The 25,053-nt window shown below is 37.3% G+C and overlaps 2 protein-coding genes and 1 pseudogene across 2 annotated transcripts; all 3 read left to right on the forward strand.

Moving 5' to 3' along the window:
• Positions 1–1,717: 1,717 nt before the first annotated feature.
• Positions 1,718–5,017, forward strand: LOC121258662. Its single transcript, XM_041160207.1, has 3 exons — positions 1,718–4,272; positions 4,382–4,469; positions 4,580–5,017. The coding sequence occupies exons 1-3, from the start codon at positions 1,718–1,720 to the stop codon at positions 5,015–5,017; spliced, it is 3,081 nt and encodes a 1,026-aa protein (XP_041016141.1).
• A 701-nt stretch (positions 5,018–5,718) lies between these two features.
• On the forward strand, positions 5,719–18,789 carry LOC121258663. Its single transcript, XM_041160209.1, has 10 exons — positions 5,719–6,026; positions 6,117–6,385; positions 6,477–6,686; positions 6,784–6,876; positions 7,114–7,209; positions 7,338–7,681; positions 8,032–8,151; positions 17,929–17,936; positions 18,026–18,100; positions 18,326–18,789. The coding sequence occupies exons 1-10, from the start codon at positions 5,741–5,743 to the stop codon at positions 18,787–18,789; spliced, it is 1,965 nt and encodes a 654-aa protein (XP_041016143.1). The 5' UTR covers positions 5,719–5,740.
• Positions 17,384–17,457, forward strand: LOC121258910 (annotated as a pseudogene).
• Positions 18,790–25,053: the final 6,264 nt, after the last annotated feature.

Here is a 25,053-nt window from a genome sequence, read left to right on the forward strand (position 1 = left end):
GTTCAATTCATGATTAAGAAAGAAAGAAAGAAAGGGCTAGTTATGAAACTTTTATCTCTCCACCGAATCTCTCTCTCTCTCTCTCTCTCTCTCTCCATCTCTCTCTCTTTCTCTCTCCATCTTCCTGCATACTGATGGCACCCATGACTTTCAATTCTTTATAATGTTCATTATTATTTAGCCATAAAAATGCAGTTATTAGCCACACATTCATTATATAAGTTTGCATAAAGTTCAATACCTCCTCCTACCCTACAAATCTATGGCTCTAATTGCATCTTGTGTGAGTTTCAATTTACACAGTCCTTTGATCTAAGGGTTCAGTAGAAAAAGGATCTAGGGAACACCAAATTAGCTTGAGAATAGAATAATTCAAGTAAGAACCATTATTTACTAAAATGGCAAGATGACAATTTAGCAATCTTCACAATTTATTTGCCTACCCATATATGGATACCAAATTAAAGTAAAGAAAATCCGAACAAATCTATATGAGACCATCAAAACCTTAGAAAGATTTAGAAGATCTTCTCTACCAAAATTTCCTCCTCCTCTTTTCCTTTTTCTAGCTTTCTATGTTTTTCATTGTTCCTTAAGCATCTCATTAATGCTTAAGGAACAATGAAGTATATTAATCAACTCTAGACGGAATATTTTGTGCCATGTGTTTGGATTTACTCTGATATATATATATATATATATGAGACCCTAAAACCTTAGTAAGTATGATGCAGTACTAGTGTTCTTACTCCAAAGCTACTTATTAATAGTTAATCATTCACAATACCTCCCCCCCTCATACAATAAAGAGCTCAAGCTAGCAGTGCGACATAACCCGATCTGATTTACGTATAAGCAGATGATAAGATAAACTTATCATTCTGGTTTCATCCCAAATTAATTTGTAGGTTTTGGGTGGAAAATGATTCAATAAAGCTAGGGATTAATGGTACATAGGAAAAGGAGGTGGGGGTTCAAGTATTAATCGTTCTGTTCTTTAATTTTGTCCTCCTAATTAAATATAACTCAATAATAATTAGTTAAATGGATATTTTTTTTCGAAGTTCTCTTAAAAGGCGCAATATACATAGGCATAGAATCATCAAAAATTTGGACAACACTACTAAAATAGTCGATATTAAGGATGTAAATAAAGCACATTTATACTTTAATCACTGGCAAAGGTCTGAACATGGAGAAGTTCATCGATCCATTATAAAAATGAATTATGGGTCGAATGTCAATACTAGTACGTACTAGATGCCTATGATGATCAAGCCCAATAATATTAATTGTTAATATATAGATCATTGATATTGATGATCATGTGGGTGAGTTTGATTGCGTTATCTTTCTAGGTCCTGAATATTAATCTTGTGGTTATATATATGTATCTATCAACTTATATGTCATGTTGAGTTTGATGCATATCTACTAGTTCATGATGATCATGTTAGGTTACAAGACTGTTAAAAATATTATGGGTTTGATATTTGTGTCATATCATAAATTAATATTAATATGTATTGATGTAAGAAGTCTGAACGCCACATTCATGATCACTTCCTCGTGCTAAATCCAGCGGTGATTTTCAGTACCTCATAAATCCCTCTTTACACTTTCTTATCTCATATGTATATAGAATATCGTAATAACCTATCATATCATCCTTCACCGAGACGAATAGCAGAATTTGACGAGTCTTCTTTTTATTTAGATGGACAAAAGCTGGATGAATTTGGGTGATAGACTTGTATCACCTGCATATGCTGAAGGGGTTAAAAATTTCCTCACAATGGCACAAAACCATTGTGAGGAAAGTGATCGCATTCGGTGTCCCTGCCGTATATGCTGTAATAACCACTTCTTGCCTATATTTGAGGTGGAGTCTCACTTGTTCATAAAAGGGATCAATCCAAATTACACTCAGTGGATATTTCATGGGGAGGAGGAAACACTCCCCATCATTGACGACGACACCGATCCCGGGATTGGAGTTGAAGAGAAGTACATTGATGACATGGACCGTATGTTAGATGACATCCGAGCAGGCACATTCGGAGATGCACCTGAAGACAACACTACATCGTCAACTCAGCCATCAATACCACATCCCTCCCCAAACTCAACTTTTGACCAACTATTACAGGATGCTCGACGTCCTCTTTTCGACGGCTGCACTAAATTCTCAAAGCTCTCATTCGTTGTGAAGTTGTTACATATTAAAACGCTTGGTGGGTGGTCAATCAAGTCTTTTGATATGCTCATAAGCCTTCTGCGGTCTGCCTTTCCTGATGCTAAATTGCCTAGTTCATATGAGGAGGCAAGGTCATTGGAGCGAGGGTTGGATTTCAAGTACCACAAAATACACGTATGCCCAAACGACTGCATTTTATTCTGGAAGGAATATGCTGATCTTAACGAGTGCCCTATATGTAAGGCTTCGTGTTGGATGCCAAATACACATGGGTCACGAGTGATCCCACAAAAAGTGCTTCGGCATTTTCCTTTGAAGCCAAGATTGCAGCGTCTCTTTGTGACTGACAAGATAGCGTGTGATATGAGATGGCATAAAGAGCAGCGGGTATCCGATGAGACTAGTATGAGACATCCTGCTGACTCTCAGTCCTGGAAGACATTTGATCAAGCCCATTGTTGGTTTGCTAGGGATGCTCGCAGTGTTAGGCTCGGTCTGGCAAGCGACGGCTTCAATCCCTTCAACAACCTAGCAAAACTGTATAGCATTTGGCCAGTGATTCTTGTCCCGTATAACTTGCCGCCGTGGTTATGCATGAAAGACCAGTTCTTCATGACATCACTCATTATCCCTGGTCCAAAATCACCAGGGAATGACATTGATATGTATTTGCAGCCATTAATTGATGAGTTGCTTGAACTCTGGGAACATGGGGTACCTACATATGATGCTTCCACAAAGGAAATGTTCATGTTGCATGCTGCCTTATTGTGGACAATTAATGATTTCCCTGCATATGGAAATCTTTCTGGGTGGTCAACAAAAGGGAAATTGGCATGTCCCTCTTGCAATGCAAGCACAGATTCTATTTGGTTGAAGTATGGTAGAAAACAGTGTTATATGGGACATCGACGTCTCTTACCGGCAGGTCACATTTGGAGGACGAGGAAAGGGTTGTTCAACGGTAAAGAAGATTATCGCATGCCACCAAATTGGGTTGAAGGAGCAGGTCTCTTAACTCAACTACAAATGCTTGGAGATGTCCAATTTGGAAAATCTTGTGGGAAGAGAAAACGCCCTGCAGAACAGTTGAACTGGACAAAGAAAAGCATATTCTTCAAACTACCTTATTGGTCAATGTTGCGGCTTCGACATAATCTAGATGTTATGCATGTTGAGAAGAACATTTCCGATAGCTTATTGGGCACTTTAATGGACATTCCTGGCAAAACAAAAGATAATATAAATTCTCGGCGTGACTTGGAGAACTTGGGCTTCATAAAAGAATTGCATCTTAAGTCTGAAGGTGGACGTGTTACAATGCCACGTGCATTGTACACATTACATGGAGATGAAAGGAATAAATTCTGTGAGTGGCTCGCTGGGGTTAAATTTCCAGATGGGTTTGCCTCCAATGTCACACATTGCGTATCTGTACGTGATTGCAAAATCACTGGCCTCAAAAGCCATGACCATCATGTTTTCTTGCAACGATTGCTTCCTATTGTTGTTGGGGGGTTCTTAAGGAGTGATATTGCATTGGCATTGACTGAACTTAGCAGTTTCTTCAAAGAGTTGTGCGCCCGAAACCTGGATGTGAATCGCTTATCCCAGCTTCAACTTGATATCATCACCATTCTATGCAAATTAGAGATGATATTTCCTCCTTCTTTTTTCGATATTATGGTCCACCTAGCTGTCCATTTACCGGGTGAGGCCATACTCGGGGGTCCAGTTCAATATCGGTGGATGTATCCGTTCGAAAGATATCTTGGCAAATTCAAGCGGTATGTTAAGAATAAAGCCCGTCCAGAAGGTTCAATAGCGGAAGCCTACATTCACATCGAGTGTTTGACATTTTGCTCCATGTATCTCCAAGATGTTGAAACGAAGTTTAATCGAGCGGACCGCAACATTGATGGTGGAGAAGAGGATACTATAGATGGTTTCAAAGTTTTCAACCAAAGACTTCGTCCATTGGGTATAGCTCGTAATGTGCAATTACAAGATAAACTCCGCACCTCAGCCATATGGTACGTGCTTAACAACTGTATCGAGATTGGACCTTATCTCGAGTAAGCAATCATGACTTCCTTTGTGCTTTTTCGAAATGACCTACTACTATCTCGTAGACTTTACGTAACTAACTAATATTGATTGGCCGATTGTGTTCTCCAAATGCAGGGAGCACTATGAGAAATGTAGGTTGTCAAACCCAAATTATGTCGATCGTACACATCAAACTGAGTTTCCAACTTGGTTCAAGCAACGTGTAAGTTAGCAATTGGGATATATTCTATCTACTTATAATTAACCCGACCTTGCTTTTGAGTATGTACTTGAAAGTATAAGTTCAAAATTTTTGGGTCGCTATTTGTGTAGGTTCAAGACCAACGTACGGGAAACCCACCACGGGTGTCCGCTGATTTGTATGCGTTAGCTTGTGGTCCTGACCCTTGGGTTGCATCATATGCTGCCTGCATTATAAATGGTAAACGGTTCCATACGAAGCAGCTTGAACTTCGCCGGCGATCACAAAATTCAGGAGTGTTGGTAACTGGTGACGAAGATACTAATAATTTAGACTTTTATGGTGTTCTTAATGATGTTGTGGAGTTACACTACATGGGAGCTCGTCGAGTGTACTTGTTCAGCTGTGATTGGTTTGATGTTAGTGATAAGAAGCGTGGGGTACGAGTTGACGATCATATAACTAGTGTCAACATGGACAGAACTTGGTATAAGAATGAACCATTTGTGTTGGCATGCCAGGCTTCCCAGTGTTTTTACATTAGAGATATAAGGTCGAAGGGGAACTAGTATGTTGTGCAGAAGTATAATAATAGGAATGTGTATGACATTCCACCAATGCCAAGGGTTCAAGATGATATTGATGACGAATCAAGTGAGGATGATGTATATCAAGAAAATGAGCCATCATATGATTATCCACTTTTACATTGTGATGCATATCCAGTATCAACTCCACTTAGTAGGACTAATATAGAACCTATCCACATTGATGCACGAGGCCATATGGCAGTTGGTGGTGAGCCTAGACATTCAACAGACTTTATTGATGATGGAATGGTTCCATCTGGTTCCGGAGATGGTTATGGTGATTGGGAATATTCAGATGAAGAGGACCTATCCACTGATGAAGAATCGGAGTCAGAATAGGCATCTGCCAACCATTGGAAACCAGGTGAACAGCGCATCAGTTGAAAGAGGCAGCCTTCATGGATTGGATCGTATGCAGGATCAATGCAAACTGCACTTTATTATAAATTTTTCTAACTTTTTCATTGGTTTTTTTCGTGGACCCTGAAATAGCAGTATTAATGAGGGTACTTCATGCAAATATATATAGTTTCACAAATTGACATTTTAATGCATTATCTTATTGCATGGTTGCTATGGTTATGTTTCCTCTAAATAGCTTCATGTAATTAACGTTTGCTATTGTTGAATCTCAGGTAGACGGAAATAGGAGACTTTTGGTTAGTGTTCAAGGCAAAATCCATCATAATCTCATCTCAACCCATGGAGTTAATGAGAAGCATAAACGGCCCAGGTAGATCATTGCCCAGTGTACGAGGAACCCGTCCCAGGACTGGTATGTTGTACAGATGTAGTGCACGCAGGCCACGTGGAGTCCGCATTGGAGACGCTAGTTCAGATGATGAAACGCAACCTCCAAGCCCTCCATTGGAGACTCCTTGTGCGAACCCATGTCTGGAGACAGAGGCAAACAGAGAACCCTCCCCGAGGGAACAACCAGATCCTCTTCAAAGTAATCAGATCGGTATAGTTGACAATGATATACGAGGTGAATTTAATGGGCTATATCGTTGTTGTGTAAGATTGCTTTAAACAAATGAGACCCCTAACGCAACGATATTGTGATTATGTCATACAGGTGAGGATGTCCCGCCTGTGCCTGTATCCAACCAGGCACATACGAGACGTGGTCGCGGGCCGGCGAAGTGTATTGAATTTGAAAAATTACGTAAGCATGGAAAAGTGTTGTTGAAGATAAATAGTGGAGAAATAGCACCATGTTGCGAGAATGCAAACATGTTTACAACACGTTTAAGCTGGATCATTAAACATCACTGCAACATGAGCTACCCAAGATGGAGTGATGTACCCCAAGAGCATAAGGATGAATTAATCGATCGTGTTCGGGTAAGACTTTTATACTTTGATGTTGATCATTAAAAATTTATACTATATATAATTCACAAGTGATCACCCTAAATTTTAATGGGCTATGCAGGGTGATTTTGAATTGGATTGGGACTTAGAGAACCATCAATTGGCTGTGACTAAACAGCTTCGTAAGCGCTTTAATGCCTTCCACCACCAACTACATCAGATATATATGTCATATGGCAGCCATGACGAGGCATTGGCGACTGGGACTAGTTTGGTCACCCCCCTAGTATGGTTTAAGCTCTGTGAACGATGGGGTAGCGAGGCCTTCCAGGTATGCATTCTGCGTGTTCAATCATTAAACCCAGACTTTTCATGGGATATTTATTACTATATGTACTTTTGCTTAAAATGCTGGTTTTCAATGACAGAAAATAGCAAGTAAAAATCGGGACAATAGAAGGATGCTGAAAATTAACCACACAACTGGTCGCAAATCCTTTGTGAGGATGCTAGAACAAAAGGTATAAGGTTTGAAAGCTCATGTCATGGCAACCACACACTAACATAATGTTAAATTTAGGATGTAGATTTTCGCGAAAGGGGTATGCTATATCCCCATGCTTTCTCTCATATATGATCAAGAATTTTTGTTTAGCATTTGTTTGGATAGTCATTTAGTAGTGATTAACCTCTCCATGCCATATGTAATATATTATCTGATTGAATATGTTACATGCACACGTACCACACACATGTAGCGTGCTGAAAATGCAAATTTGGTGGACTTCTACAAGGAAACCCACTGGTCCAAGAAGAAAGATAAATTTGTGACACCTGCTACCGAAGACATTTATGTGAGTATATTATAGCATAAATTTTGTATGTTAAATGCAATGATGGTTACATATTTATCAGATTGAATCATAAAAATGCATTATTAGGACATATAAGTTCATAATCGGTTCATTATGTCATATTGCAGAAGGATATGGTAGGAAAGCTGGATAATTTAGAACCAGACAAACGAACTGATGAAGCAGCAGCGGGTGTATTCAGAGAGGTACTTGGGCATCGACCGGGTTATGCAAGAGGACTGGGAGAGATGGTGATCCCCGAGTCTACAAGAAAACACTCCTTGGCACGAGAGAAAGAGTATATAGCTTTGATTGAAAAACATAAGAAAGAGGCTGAAGCTTCCAAGAGTGAGATGGCGTCAATGAAGGCAAACATGGAGGTTATGATGGAGAAACAAAATGAAACCGATCGTATGTTAAGGGCCATCTTAGCTGCGAACCCGTCCCTCATTGAGTCTCTTCGAGAGACTCAGTGAGGATATTTTTTGTAAAAAAATATGGGAATTTTTTTTGTGGTATTTTGTGGTGCATTTTTGGCCTAAGATGGTGGATTGACAAGATATATATAGAATATATATCCAATGGGAGGTTATATGTATATGTTTTGTGGGAGCAAGCTGGGTTGGGAAAGCATATGTATTGGCCCAAGTTATATCCAAAGGAATAGGTATGATAATATGTACCAAAAATTATGAGATGATGTTAGGCCTCATACTTACATGAGTCAAACATGTAAGTGTCTACGCTTTAATGCTTTCACTATACATATCGATTGGGTGTAGTACTGGCATGCTTAACAACATTTGGTTGCTTGTTGTACAGGCTAATTCATACCATATTGGATGTACATGGTATCTCATGGGTGGGGTCGTCTTACGCTAGAAGTAATGAACTTAGAGAATTTGAATTTGAACTACAAATTCACGGAAGGTCTACAAGCAGGTGATGTCTTCATTCCCCTATGCGATTTACTTCTACTATGGACTTCTATACAAATGATATGAATTTCATGTAATTTTTATACATTATATACGAGTTCCCAATTTGTGCTTCTGCTCAAGTATAGATAGGCCTACTTTATGTACACAAATTAGTTATGGTATGCTATAGGTGGGGATTGTAGTATGAACGGTATGTTTGGTTCCCGTTTCAAATTAGTGTATGAAGGGTTACAAATTAGGCCGTTTGTGTTTTATTACATTGTAAAAATAAGTAGTTTGGAATGGGCTTCTATTTTTGGTAGTTTGCAATGACAATACTGCAATATGACTTAAACTCTGGGAATCTGCTTGGAGGACCACTTCCTAAAGGCCTTAGTCTATTTGCAGCCACTTGAGCTGGCGTAAGACTTAGAATCCCTGTTTCAATTTTTTAAAAGTATTCAAATGGTAGAAATAGAAGCCCATATCTGCCATTTTCGTATGTTCGGTTAGTGTCTTAACTTGATAGACCTTGAGGGGCTGAGTTCATAAAAGTTTAAACTTTTATGATTATTGATTCTTTAACCTCTAAATAGCAGTTTGTCTTCCCTATGAAACATCTGTTTTGAGTCCTAGGAAACTCAAAACATTTGTTTCAGTTTCTGGGCTCCATGTGCAGATTCTGGCTGCACATATAAAGGCAAGGTGGTGCCAATTTGTGTTAGCTTGATATGTATTGTTGGAGTTGTGTTTTTAAGTTTAAGTTTTTAGAATAATTGATGTCCTTTGGACACTTGTCTGATTCTATTTTAAGTAGTTCCAGTCACTTGTCGGCTTTTATATATCAAGAGGTTAGTCAGAAAAGTATATTTTGAGTTATAAAGTCTATGATAAATGGGATAACGAAATAACTTGTCATTTTATATACCGTCCAAGTATCATTTGTCTTTTGGTTGAAAAGAAGACTTAAAAGAAGAAAAAGTAAAAGATCTTCAAACTTTCTTAACTCAATCATCTGTAAATTAGAAGCGAAAAATGAAAGATGCATAGTCCGAATCATATATGCAGAACATTTGTGTATTTTAAGCCATTTCCTTCTGCTTATCTGTCATGCATGTATCTTTGTATGTTTTAGACTTGCTAAAAGATGATCCATTAACATTTTGCATTATGCAAAATGTGCACAGGGTACTGATCATGGTGGTGACACATACTTCGGACTATGCACATATCCTGGACGTGAGCTACGCCACCGAATAGATTTTAAGGTACATGATGGTATCCTGTAAAAAATTACTAGAACAGACATCAACACTTGTATATCTACCGGTGAATTACTTATACGTTTACCCCCATATCCCATTGCGTACCTGTTGAGCCTAGACATTTAGACGCATATAGAGGTTTTGACTTAGACTCTGAGTCTGGGATGGTTTTTACTCAGCATGCTTGGGATGAGTATTGATATGTACTTTGATTGCAAATTAGGCCTTAAATTATGTTATAGTTTTCAAGAGTTGGGAACTTTATGATGGATGTATAAGTGTGGTGGGTGTCAAACCTAACTTTGTTTATGTTTAATAGGATGTTCGTAGAATTAATAGAGAAATTCCTTCAAAAGCATGAAGTAACTTCAGATCATACGAGGCTTCTGGATAGGTAATACCATCACTACATGTAGTCTTTTCTTCTTAAATTTAGTTATGTTGTTTACTTGTTTTAGAGTAGAGCTTGATAGTTTTTATTACTCTCAGCAGCTTGATAGTTGATGTTCATTCGTGCCTTGTACTCAAATTGTAGATGGCAGCTTGATAGTTTAATAAGTTTTCATAAACAACCCGTGCACATTTGGAATCATATTTTTTTTTATGCATGTGGTATATGCAAATATAATGTACCACATGATCTAATACAGATCATAATCATCTTGAATACATATATATACTTCCATTTTAATACCTTTTTTAATTAGATTAACAATATATATTTCTATTAGGTAGCTAGCTAGCTAGATGGAAAAGAAATCATGGATTTTTTCCTCTTTTGGTTTAGAATGTATTAATAGGTTTTACATAATTTGTACCAAAAAATCATGTGAGTTTTATGCTTTAAAAAAATTATATAATGTAGAAGGCAGTGTACTCCACTGCAGATTTCCTATTAATTGCCCCATTATTTGTTCATGTACACCATTTGTTTTTATATTAATTGCAGATTTTCATTTTATGGATATTTCTTTTGTGGAGCGAATGTAGAAGGCATAAATCTAAATTTGCGGCGATAACCCTGTTCCAGACAGCTGGATCGATCTTTGCCCCTCAATATACAAGTCATCGCAAATCATCAACGATCGATATCTCGAAGTTGCGGATGAACACCACCCAAGCAAGCATATTTTTTATATTTGTTTATACTTGTATCACTTGGATTGTGGATGTTTGTTCATGATTAAAGTTGTAAGAGACATTAGCTGCTTCCATTTGTAAGACATTATTGCCTTCCATTAATGCACCATATGCCAGTTTATAGTAACCTTAAAGGGTATGATGTATTGATGATGTATTGGATGAGAACTTGAATTTATATATATTAATGTACACATTTTATGCTTACAAGTATTGGATTAAAGTACTATTTGGTAATGTTGTGAATCAGTTTGAGCAGGGAATTAGGTACCCACTACAAATTTTGCATTCTGTACGTATACTGCATATTTTAGGTTCAAAATCTCTTTTGCAGCGATTTAATATTTCGCCGCAAAAAGATTTAATCTAATGAAAAAAGTTTTTTTGCGGCGAACAAGAGTGGACGTCAAAGCAATCTAACAATCAAAACGATTTTTTGCGGCGATTAATATTTCGTTGCAAAAAGAAATATTCCTCATCTGCGGCGAACATAGTTGGACACCAAAAACAAAGTCATATGACGAGGTTTTTTGCGGCGCCTAAAAGTCGATGCTAATAAGTATTAGCAGCGAAACATAGTTGCCGCAAATAAGTTTGGGGCCACTATTTGCAGCGTTTATAAAATCGCTGCAACAAAAATATGCGCTATTTACGGCGATTTTTTGGGTATTCGCAACAATCTAAAGTGCTACAAATACTTTTTCGCAGCGATAGAAGAGTGAAATTCAATACTTATTTGCGGCGAAATTAAGTATATTTGCGGGGGAAAAAATCGCTGCAAATAAAAATTTTTGGCGACGAATTTTTCATTTCGCTGACAAATTTTTTAAAAGGCGCAACAACTGCGACGGACTGCCGATGCAGCATAAATCGCTGCAAATAAGTATTTGCAGCGATTTTAGGCATTATTAGCAGCGAATTTAGGCGCCGGGAAAGGCGATGTTTCTTGTAGTGGCACTTTGTCATTATACCTATCATTTTCCGTATATATATATATATTAGAGATTAAATTAACTACTCTCTCTCTCTCTCTCTCTCTCTATATATATATATATACGAAAAATACTAAATGTACTTAAGAAAAACTTACAAAAAACTTACTTCTCCACATGTCAATTATTGATATACTGAAAATCATGAAATTTTAGATTCAAAATTTGAATTTCAAAAGAAAATTAACAAAATGAGTCTTGTAAGTAAAACTGTAAATACATATAGAACTATTCATGTATATATATATATATATTATATACCTTTTAGAGGCATGCCAAAATTGAGGAATTAAGCTTCTTAATTTGTCCCATCAGCTTAGCATGCTATATATATGGAATCATTGATTATGTTATATGCTCGATCGCTACAATATTTGATCTTAAGTATGGTAATTTGTACTTGTATTTGTTGAATCTAAAAACCCCGATACAAAACAGTATTCTTACATGTAATTTGTACTTGTATTTGTTTTTATCTTATTTTCACTACATGGGTATAATAGTTATGAGTCATTTGAACAGAGCCACTGGAATTTATTCTTAAACATAATAGTATAAAAGTTTTGATCTTACATGCCGATAGTTTAATACTTTTGATCTTATATGCCGATAGTATAATAGTTTTGATCTTACATGCCGAATCTCACCCTACTTATGACATAGAACTGTATCATTAAACATTTGAACAGAGCCACTTTGTATTCTCAAATTATACTTTCATGTAAAATTACTTCAAATGTTGGCAATTGAATTGAATTGATCTCATTTGAACAAAGCTCAAAGGAATTTATTTAGATACTGAATTCTCATTTATTTTGATCTCATTTGAATAGAGCCCAGTGGAGTCTTCTACAAATGATTTGCAAGAGTCAACACAAGACATGCCTCCACCCTACCCCCATCCAATGTAAGTAATAAATAGGATGGTAGGTCACGAAGTAGTAGAGTTAGGTCAATGGTTTGTGATCACTTTATAAAAATACCAAAAGGTGATCGCACTAAACCTAGGGTTGCTTGTAATTATTGTGGTGCTTTGTATGCATGTGATACGAAGTCCATGAAGTATCACATTGAAAAGCAATGTAAGAAATGTTCGTTTAAGAAGACGGATAAGTCCCAGATGACTCTAGGTTAGAAGGTGAAGGGAGGAAGTGATAGTGGGAGACTTGTGCCCATTTCATTTAGTGTTAAGGCTTGCCGACAAGTCTTAGCAGAGATGATTATTTTTGATGAGTTGTCCTTTAGGCATGCTGAAGGGAGGGTTTCAAGAAATTTCTGCTTGTGGTTTGCCCTAAGTGGGTAGGGATTCCATCCCGTATGACGGTTGCCAATGACTGTTTTAGTTTGTTTTTTAAGGAAAAACAAAAGTTGAGAAACGCTCTTCGAGGGCAGCGAATTTCCCTCACCACGGACACATAGACATTCGTGCAAAACATAAACTATATGTGCTTCAATGCACACTTTATTGATGATAACTGGAAATTACACAAGAGGATTCTTTCATTTTCTTTGGTTCAAAATCACAAGGGTGATACACTTGGTAAGGGCATAGAGATGTGTTTGCATGATTGGGGGCGACCAAAAATACTTGCACTCACTCTTGATAATTCAAGTTCTACTAATGGGGTCATTTCTTTTTTGAGAAAAAAACAAGTATAGGAGAGACACGGTCTTGGAACATGAATTCTTGCATGTTCGATATTGTGCCCACATTTTGAACTTAATTGTTCATGAGGGGTTGAAAGAATATGATGAATCTATTGCAAAGGTGAGGGGTGTTGTGAAGGATATTAAATCATCTCCTCAAAGGTGAAGTATATTTAAGAAATGTGTGGGGTTGGAAGATATTCAATCCAAAAGCTAAGTTTGCCTAGATGTACCGACTAGGTGGAACTCCACCTATCTTATGTTAGAGAGGGCTTTAAAATTTAGAAAGGTTTTTGATCGGTTGGGGGAAGAAGATCCGTGCTTCCTTGGAGATGACAATGTCGATGATGAAGATGTGGTGAATAGGAGAAAGTCAAAGAAGTTAGGGCCTCCCAATGCATCTGATTGGGAGAAGGTTAAGTTGTTTGTGAGGTTTCTTCAATTATTCCATGATGCAACTTTACACTTCTTGGGGGGTGAATATGTAACTTTCAATATTTTTTTCCCAGAGTTGGTTAGTATTAAAGATTCTATTAACATGGAGTGTGAAGAATGAAACTCTGTGATGGGATTAATGGCCACAAATATGATGAAAAAGTTTGAAAAGTATTGAGAGAACTTGGAGAATCAGCATATGTTGTTGTCTGTTGGGGTTCTTCTTGACCCTCGCTACAAAATGCGAGATCTTGATTTTGGGTTGGGACAAATGTATGCACATGATCAATAAAAAAAATTGATTTCAGTTGAAGAGTGAGAAATGCATTTATCCACATGTATGAGGCATACATGGAAAATGAAGGAGAGAGTTCTCCTCAAAGTCAGCGCACAAGTTCCCCACATGAAGATGTAGATCCTTCAGCTGACATGATTGCGAGTAGAAAGACACATTTGATAGCCCAATTTAAGCAATAGTTATAGTCAGAAGACAGTTTGAAAAGTAAGTCAGAAGTTGATAGATATCTAGCTGAAAGATATGAGGATTAAGAGGATAGTTTTGACCTTCTAAATTAGTGGAAGGTGAATTCAGTTAGATATCGTGTACTTTCAAAGGTTGCACGCGATGTACTTGCAATACCGGTATCTACTGTGGCTTCTGAATCTACCTTTAGCACTACGGGTCGTGTACTTGACCCTTTCTGAAGTAGTTTAAATCCAATGAGTGTTGAGGATCTCATATGTGCACAAAGCTGGCTTTGTTCTTCTTTTACTCCAATAAGCCTTAGGACTTTAATGGATGAAGTGGAGGAATTTGAGAAGCAATTGGATATGGGTATGTAATGCATTTACTTTTGATATCTTTTGTGATTTATTTTGTTTTATCTTATATGTTATGTAACTTTATTTAATTTGTTTTGTTTTAAATTTTTATTGATAGAACTTGTTGGAAACTTTGTTGATTCTGTGGAGGCGTCAAATACAATGCCTACTGACCTTACACCCAATGTTGATTAAAGACTAAAGAGGTGAGAAGATTGTTGGTTATGGTTTTTTAATCATGACTTGAGACCCTATCTATGCTTAAAGTCAGTGAATAAGGTGGTAGGACCAGAAAATAATACCACCTCTGAGATATTTTTCAATATCCATATTGCTCTTTAGGTTCCACTTATATATAATAAAATATGCAGAGCCTTATCTCTGAAAGTTAATTCAATATCCTTATTTGAATAACCAGTTTGAAGTTCAAATTCTTTCCATTTCTGTTACTATTTTCCAAGTGCCTACCACCCACCAGTCCTTCCTTAAGAATCTGCCCATGAGAACCAAAGACTTTTCTCTCCACCCATATACTTATCTGCATGAGGAAAAATTAGATATAAATTTAGTGGTAATTTCCACACAACAAAATCAAGTGTCCAGTACATATTAAATGCCATAAGTGTGGATTACATAGAAATTTAAAATCATACCAGATAAAAACTCTTTTTCATAGGTCAATTTGAAACTTATACAGAATATTTGTGTTTAATTAAGATACTCAATATGAAACTCCATTAAACACTTTTTGCATAGTGGTGTGGAGGATAATGATATAAATGGACCCAACAACTACCTCTTGCACCAAACATGCATGTGTAAATTGGTACAATTTACCTAAAGGGTTCTCTCTCCATATTTTAATTGGGAACATCCACATCAAATAGCAACTGGTCCAATATTTTATGATCTTGAAAAGGTGTGCAGGGAAATGCATGAATATATACATATATATATATATATATTTCTATATATTTATTTATTGATAATGTATTAAGAAGAGATCACTTGTTTCTATCTTCTTCTTCTTTTCTTCCTTTCGAAAAAAGAGGTTGAAAAAAATATTACGGCTAAGGAGTTTGAAACATTCTGATAAATAGGTTGAGTATAGCACTAGAAGATTATTCTTTTACTAACAGTAATATGATGCCTTCAGACAGTTGAGGAAGCATTGGCATGTGCAGACTGCAGTGCATGGAACAACAAGCAACTTTGTGGCTCTGATTTCATTTTGTGTTTTGTTATTTTGTTGCAGTAGCAGGGGAGGAACTTCATTTGGTTGCTAGTCTATTCGGTTTATATATATATATATATATATATATATTTGTGATTTGTATTGATGTAAATATGAGAGGCTAACACAGTGAGAGTTGTGTATTTATGTAATTTTATTTTGTGTTTTTTTTTCTTTTTCTAATCAGAGTTTTAAATTTGGATAAATTGGATGATTACTTATTAGTTATTACTTATTGGAGAATTTACTGATTAGGGATTGTATTACTATGAATGATTGATAACCTTGTTTAAGTTGTTTGGAATTGATGGATATAGAAAATTTATATTCTTTTGTAAGTAAATCCTTTTATTCAAATTTATTGTATATAGACAATTTTTTTTTAATGATTATTTTTACTTTTTCCTTCAGGTTCTTTTTTTTTATGTATTTTTGGACTTAAAATTGGATAAAATGTTAGTGGGCCGAAAAAGTTAAACATAGGATATAGGGATTGGGCCATTGGCCCAGTTGGGACAGGGTTGGACCGACCAAACCAATTGGACCGGCCCATCCCGAATGGGACCGAAAGACCGACCAGACCGGCCCGTCCCAAATGGGACAGTCCATATACTTTTCGGTCCAGTCCAAGGTGGGAAAACCCTGGACCGAATAGGTCCGGTCTGCAAAATATCCTCAGGACCGATCGGACCGGACCGAAATCACCCCTACTAAGAACATACAAAATAAAATGGATTAGAATTAGAGACAATGTATTTCAAAAGAAAACACCACCAATAAAAATTTTAAATTTCGGTTTTGGAATAATTCCACCAAGATACACCTGCGGGCATGCCATTTCAAAGCACCCCTACCCTTCAATCACCACATATTTCATATGCCCTTGAGTTGTAGTAGGGACCAACCATATATATATATATGCTTACTTTATTTGATCCTGGTGTAATTTTCCTCTTATCGTAAGAAAAATACAAAATCCATGTGGTTGGATGAAGTAGACATATGACCTTATATGTACAGCATGGAGAATTCCTTGGTTATTGGATGCAATTAATATTGTGTTGAAATATATTTGTTCATGAGATCGATGTCGATGATTTTGAACATTGGAAAATGCCTAATTTCTTGTAGTCGATTTGGCCTGCATATTGTTGATCGATCAGAAATAGAAGTTCCATATATCTCATACATACTAGTACTCCTCCAAGTTAAACATTCATTTAGTTATGATATTTACCAATATCACGATGCTTATAATTTCGAAAGCTATATATAATATTTATAAGTTAATTTAATAACTCAAGTATTATTTGATTAATTAATTTATCTCATGTACTGTTCAAACTTAAATTCTATTTTATTTTATAATGGTTGCATTGACACGTAATAGAATACATAAAAAAATTGCAGCTCCTTAATTCATTGATGGGCTCCTTAATTCAATAATAGTGCCTAATTCTCTAGCCTCTTCCTTGATTCAACCTGAAAAAATACATAACACTAACATCTATGCTATGTCTAGTGAGTTGTTGGTCATAATTATAGCTGATACTATGGTATCTACATCTATACTAAATTACAAAGTTTAGGTTCTCAACAAACACACCTCATTAACTCTATAGATGCAACAGTTAGAGCTATGAATCTCCATGTCGTTTGCAATAGGACCTTCATTTTGAATCTCCATATATATGGTGCTTTTGTGTAGGGTGTGGAGACCATCATACAGAGAAGATTAGCATGGCCCCTGTGCAAGGATGACACGCACAAATCAAGAAATGGGTGGAGACCATCATACAACATTGTCTTGCAACTGATTTGTATTGAATAAAGTCAAACATTCTATGTTTACCAAAGGAGTCGACTGACAATCTTGAAAAAGCTATTTCAAGTAATCTATAGCAGTTCAGTAGAATTACTAAAGGTAATTTTCCGTCTTAACCATGTACATCTTCACTTTATTGTCACATCAAAGTATAATGCTTATCCCCATTCAGACCTTCCTAAAGAATCCAAATACTCAATGTCATTTCTATATGAATTTGCATTTAAATTCATCCTACACAATTTTAAGTAGTCATTTATGAGAACCTGTACACCTAATAGCCATGGTTACTCACAGTTTATAACACATGTTAGAGCTTGACTTTAAAGCCCACCAATTAAACATAGTTGTTTACATCTACCTACCCACAAACCATAATGCAAAAGATTTTTAGGTTGATGGCTTTTCTCATATTTTCCATTCTTTGCTACTTTTTCAGATATCCCCGTAAATACCTCGACTCCAAGAAATGATCTATTACATTCAATTCATTGATTATCCCCTAACAATCTCTTTTTCATTCTCTTTTCCCATAGTTGGTCAGCTGCATAAGATGGATAAGCCTTGGATGCTTATCGAAATTAGATTGCATTCCAATGAATACGATGAAGGTGTTAGACAATTCCTGGCTATGGCTCAAGCCCACACACTTGGATCTAATCACATTAGGTATCCATATAAGAGATGCCGAAATAGAGCTTTCCACTCTTTTCTGATGGTCGAAGATCATTTGTTTACATAGGGATTGATCCAACTTATATGGAATGGATATTCCATGAGAAGATGATTCGTTCCTAGATGCTACATTTTCTGACGATGACGTGATAATGCATCAGCTTACAATGACTACATTAATGATTTCGATGAGATGTTAGATGACATTCGTCATGGGTCGTTTATGGATAATTCAACTAAAAATGAAGGAAATGCAAACACAAATGATCAACCATCCATCTCTAATACTCCAACAAACCTTAATTTCGAGGAGTTGTTAGCCGATGCACGACGTCCACTTTATCCTTCATGTGCTAAGTTCTCAAAGCTATTATTTATAGTCAAGTTGCTTCACATCGAGAGCATTGGTGGTTGGACCATGGAGTCCTTTGACATGGTGATAAAGATTCTGCAAGCTGCATTTTCTGATGCTCTATTCCCTGACTCATTTAATGATGCTCATCGCTTGGAGTGTGACTTGGGCTTTAGTTACAAAAAGATACATGTGTGCCCAAATGATTGTATCTTGTTTTGGAAGGAAAATGCTGAGTACAATGAATGCCCTCAATGTAAAGAATCTAGGTAGATTGTAAGCACAAGTAAGCAACAGAGGATACCACAAAAAGTTCTACAATATTTTCCACAGAAGCCGCACTTGCAAAGGCTATTGATGTCAAAGAAGGCAGCCCAAGCCATGAGATGGCATGTAAAAGCACGTGTTGACGATCCGACATGCATGCAACATCCAACCGATTCTAGGGTATGGAAAGACTTTGATAACAAACATGGTTGGTTTTTCCAAGATCCTTGCAATGTTAGACTTGGTTTGGCGAGTGATGGGTTTAACCCATTCAATAACATGAGCAAACCGTACAACATATGGCCGGTACTACTTGCCCTCTTGGTCATGTATGAAAAATACATACACCATGTTCTCGTTGCTAATCCCTGGCCCTAAGGCACCAAGAAATGATATTGATGTGTTCTTGCGCCCTCTTGTCGATGAGTTGAGACAGTTATAGAAAGAGGGTATTCATACCTATGATGCGTACAATGGGTAAATGTTTAGATTGCATGCAGCGTTGCTTTGGACTATCAATGACTTCCCCGCATACACCAATCTTTCTGGCTGGAGTACAAAGGGTAAGACCTTTATGTACAGCTGACACAAATTTACAATGGTTGGTTTATGGGTGCAAACATTGCTATATGGGTCATCGACGATGGTTGGCCCCAGATCACACTTGGAGACGGAAAAAAAATACTTTCAATGGGTACGAGGAGCACCGAGTCCAACCATCAAGAGTCGAGGGAGAGGATTTGCTAGAATAATTACGTGGATTGTCACATGTCCAGTTTGGTAAATCTTCTTTGAAGAGGAAACGAATGCCCAATCAACTAAATTGAACGAAAAAATCTATATTTTTTTAGCTTCCTTATTGGTTAGACTTGGGTTTGAGATATAACTTGGACGTCATACATATTGAGAAAAACATATGCGATAAAGTTTTGGGATCATTGCTAAATATTGAAGGAAAAACTAAGGACTTCATCAATGCGCATAGGGATTTGGCTAATCTTGGACTAAGGAAATAATTGCATTTACAACGTGATGGCAATCGTATTAGTATGAGTCTTCCTTACTACATGTTAAATTTAAATGAGCGAATGACGTTTTGTGCATGGTTGTCAAATATAAAATTTCCTGATGGATTTCCTCAAACATTGCCCAGTGTGTCAATGTTAGTGATGGAAAGATCAATGGAATGAAGAGCAATGACTGTCATATCTTTATCCAAGCATTGTTGCCGGTTTTGATTGGTGGGTTCTTACGGGCCGATGTGCATCAAGCCTTAATAGATTTAAGCTTTTTCTTCAAAAAATTATGTTCACGAACTTTGAACTTATCAATGTTGCATCGGCTTCAGGCAAATATTCCCATCATTCTCTGCAAACTAGAAATGATATTCCCTCTCGCATTTTTTGATATCATGGTGCACCTTGCTGTTCACTTGCCAAAGGAGGCATTATTGGCAGGACCCGTGCAATATAGATAGATGTATCCTTTTGAAAGGTATCTAGGGAAGTTCAAGCAGTACGTCCGCAACAGAGCCCATCCAGAAGGCTCAATTGCTGAGGCATGTGTTCATAACGAGTGCCTTATATTTTGCTCTATGTGCCTTAATGATATTGAGACTAGATATAACCAAGAAGAACACAACAATGATGTTGTTGTCGGTTCGACTGGGTCTGGTAGTGAGTCAAGTTTATCTATTTTCTCACAAAAGACACGACCTTTGGGGATATCAAGCTTGCACAAATTAGCAGATACACTAATGGCCAAGGCCCGATGGTATGTACTTAATAATTGCAAGGAGGTTAAGCAATACATAGAGTAAGTACAATATTCTTGGAAAGTTTCTTTAGTTATTAAATTTTTAGATTTTACTCTCCTAGTTACATTTGCAAACATATATGCAAGGAACACTATAACAAGATGAAAGAAGAGGACCCTCATAACATCGACAGTAGGCACCAGAGTGAATTCCCATCGTGGTTCAGATCTCGTGTAAGATACCAAGATGTTGTGTTTCCATATGTATCCCTTATACAAATTATGAACAAAACAATAACTGTGTTTTCTTCTGTCATTTTGTATGGTAGATTCGAGAGTTGCATGCAATTAAGCCAATTGCGGTAACCGATGACATATATGCATTAGCATGTGGTCCAGATCTATGGGTCGCATCATATGCCGGATGCATAGCAAATGGTATTCGCACTGCACTCAAAACAACGAGGTGGTGGTTCATGGCGAGCATCAGGGATCCCCAGTTGACTTCTATGGTGTGTTGCATGATATTATAGAATTACGCTACATGGGTTGGCCTAAGGTATATCTATTTCAATGTGCTTGGTATGATGTTGGCGAACTAAGATGGGGGATTCGTGTCAGGGACCACTTAACGTTAGTGAATACTGCTAGGCAATGATATAAAGATGAGCCTTTTGCCCTTGCGTGCCAAGCAACTCAGGTATTTTATCTCACGAATCTGACATTCAGTGGAAGTTGGAAGGTCTTCCATAAGATTACAAATAGGAATGTTTACAACATTCGCTCGATGACTACTGTTGAAGAGGAGATTGATGATGATGAATCATCAGGGGGTGAAGCAGAAGATGATAGTCACAATAATGTGAACAACTATCCCCTATTCTCGAGAGTGAATCAACCATGCCCGATCCATTGAGTTGAGTCAATGAAGAGCATTTGCCCATTGATTCAGCAATCATATCATGTCAAGACATGTCCTAACTAGTTGAAAATGATGTCTTTATTGATGATGACCCACTTGACGAGAATAACTCTAGTAGCAAGTCTGAGCATCATCTGCACGAGGAGTCAGATGATGATGATGGTAATTCATATTGTATTCATTACTTGGCATTTTAAGTTGAAATTCATTATGTAGTCATGACAATGGGCATATATAGTTCTTTGAATTAAGAGCCTATGATATGGTTTAAGCCTTATGCTAGGCAAATAAGAATGTTTATCCCTTCATTGCCTTCATTTTTAATAAACCATCCATGAGCACCCATCGTGGTTTCATGAATTTATTTTATGGTTCCCATTTCACAATCCATTATAAGCGTAAGTTGTAGAAATCAACTAGAAAATATATTGATGTATATATAGTAGCTTACTTTGTCTACGTTCTTAATTGCAGATAGTGCATGACTTCAATTGTCGACAAAAGATGAGGAGATTGTTGGTGAACCTAAGGTAGGAAAAGCTAGTTACCCAAATAAGCACAGTCTTCATTGGGAAAATAAAATTTTTCAATTTCACAAAGATCATCAACAATTGAAAAACCAATATGTTTATGAGAGGAGGTGGAGGAGAAGGATGGAAATTCCTTTAGTATTACACAGAAAGCACAATTGATTTAATAGCCATGAAAAAGATCTTATGAATCTCTAATAGCAATACTGAAATTGAAAATGAAAACATTACATTGTAAGTGTTGCACATTTAGCACTTGTTCTCATTATCAAATAATCCATGGTTTGCAGTTTATTTCTTAGTTGCCCACACCTCAAGAAATTAAGGATGTGATGTTCTCTATACTAGTTAATAGTAGCTCGGGGCCTGATGGGTTTGGAGCTGGGTTTTTCAAACTTGTTAGGAGATGGAGATTGTGGCAGCAGATGTGGTGGAAGCAATTTGGGATTTCCTCTGAGGAAATTCGTTTATGAGATTTTACACGGCGTCGTTTATAGTGTTTATTCCTAAGATGGAAAGCCCTACTGATTTTGATAAGTTCTGTCAGATCAGTCTTTGTTATGTGGTGTATAAGGTATGCTCTAAACTGATGGTGAATCGATTATCGTCTATATTGCCTAGAATCATTTCTTCTGAGCAATGTGCTTTTATTCTTGGGAGAAATATTTTTGAGAATATTAGTTTTACTCAAGAAATAGTTCATAATATCAATAAGCCTTGCAGGGGTGGGAATGTGATGCTTAAAATAGATATGGCCAAGGCATATGATAGTGTGGAGTGGGATTTTCTTTTTCATGTGTTGAGATCCTTTTGTTTTTCACTAGCTATTTGTCAATTGCTTAGGCAATGTGTAACAACCCCGTGGTTCTCAGTGGTAATGAATGGAACAACTAAAGGTTTCTTTAAAAGTGGTAGAAGATTACGGCAGGGGGATCCTTTGTCTCTATATCTTTTCATTGTCTTAGAAGAAGTTCTGACAAGATTATTGAAGAAGAAGTTTGCTCGGGGTAGGATTGGTGCATTTCTACAAGCCAGAGGCACTCCACATATTTCTCATTTGCTATATGCAGATGATATTGTGATCTTCTGTAATGGTAGCAGATCATCCATAAGGAGGATTACGAAAGTCCTTAGTACGTATGAGAAGTGGTTACACCGGTTGTGAGCAAGGAAAAATTGTCTATCTTCTTCTCTAAACTTATTTCGCCTCAACAAAGAAGGGCAATGTTAAGGCAAATGGGTTTTAGCCAAGGTAATTTTCCTATTAAATATCTAGGCGCCCCGATTGTGTCCGAAAGATTGAAGATTATTTATTTTGAGGAGCTTATTAGCAGAGTAAGGAATAAGATTGGAGGTTGGACGCATAAACTTCTCTCTAAAGGTGCTCGAGTTCTTCTTCCTCGCCATGTATTATGAGCTTACCTATGCACCTGCTAGCATGATGTAATGTTCCAAAGGCAGTCATCTCTCATTTGAATCGATTGTTAAGCACATTTTTATGGGGTGTTTCTGACATGAGAGAAAAGAAAAAATGGATGGCTTGGGGCAAGATTTGTAGGCCTACGAAAGAAGGTGGTATTGGTATCTGAAGCTTCCAAGAGGTTCAAAAATCTCTTCATATGAAGCTAGCATGGAGTCTCATCTCAGGGCGCAGTTCTTTAGAGAAAAGTATGTTAAATCTAGGCATGTGTCTTTGGTCGAAGCAAACCATGGTACTTGAACCTCAAAGATGATTAGTCGGTGTCTACCAGATGTCCTGCAACACACACGCTGGAAAATTAAGCAAGGTGATGTTTTCTTTTGGGAAGATAAATTACTGAATTCGGGTGCTGTGTGAGCAAATGAGTATGGTAGGTAGCGTTGATTTGAAAGTTTTGGAAGTGTCGATGGAGAATGGATGGGATCAAGAAAAAATTGCTCAGCTAGTTGGGGTGGAGAAGTTGGAGGAAATATTGGAGGTGTTGGGAAGGAAAAAAGCAGGGGACGATTTACTTATATGGGAAGAAACAAACTCTAGAATGTTCAGCACCAAGTCGGCATGGGATTGCATCAGAGTTAAAGCTCCGACAATGCCATGGTCAGATTGGGTGTGACATGCTGCTGCACCGAAAAAAATACCATTGCTATGTGGAAGGCTTATAATGATTGTTTAAGTGTGGATGATAGTTTGAGAAGAGTAGGAATTCCTATTGTGTCAAAATGTGAATGTTGTGTGGAGGGGAAGTATGAAGACTTTAATCATGTATTGGCCACGGGTGGCTTTGCACAAGAAGTTTGGAAGAAATGTGCAGATCAGTTGGGAATGAGACTGAGGTTGGGATGCTGGTGGGAAATTGTGGAGCAATGGTTTCGGAGAGCAAAAGGGAGCTCTCATGTGGGGTCTCTTATAGACGTGTTGCCATCTATTGTCACATGGGAGTTGTGGAACTGGCGATGTGCTGCTAGAATGGAAGGAAGTCTGTGTCTATTGAAGGTAAATGGTAATCAATTAAATTTTGCTAGCGGCGTGTAGCAATGAAACTTACAGAAGCCAAGAAGCTATCCATTGTAGATGAAAATATTTTGAAGGGGCTGAATATTCGGGTTCGGTTGCCAAAGATTGTCAATATTTGGTTGGTGAGTTGGAGTAAACCACAACCACGTTGGTATAAAATTAATGTAGATGGCTGCTACATTCGAAATCCTGGAAGAATCAGCGCAGGTGGAATATTGAGAAATCATAAAGGAGAGCTCTGTATGGCTTTTTCACATATGCTTGGGCAAGGTACAAACAACTCTGCTGAAATTCAAGCCTTGCTGCCATGTACTACAAATATGTAAAAGGATGGGAAGAGATGGACTCAATGTTAGTGGTAGATTGGATTAAGCAGGCTAGATATGGTGTATGGTACTTAGAAGATTTTTGGGATGAGATAATGCAGATTTTGTCTCAAATTAATTATTCTATTCGGCATATATAGAGAGAAGCGAATGCTGTGGCAGATCTTTTGGCGAAGAAAGGTGCATATGGGGTGTCCCAGCAATGGACGAATTATGGGGGCCTTCCTCATTATGTGAGGGGGC

This window comes from Juglans microcarpa x Juglans regia, chromosome 3S (genome assembly GCF_004785595.1).
Source record: "Juglans microcarpa x Juglans regia isolate MS1-56 chromosome 3S, Jm3101_v1.0, whole genome shotgun sequence".
NCBI lineage: Eukaryota > Viridiplantae > Streptophyta > Magnoliopsida > Fagales > Juglandaceae > Juglans > Juglans microcarpa x Juglans regia.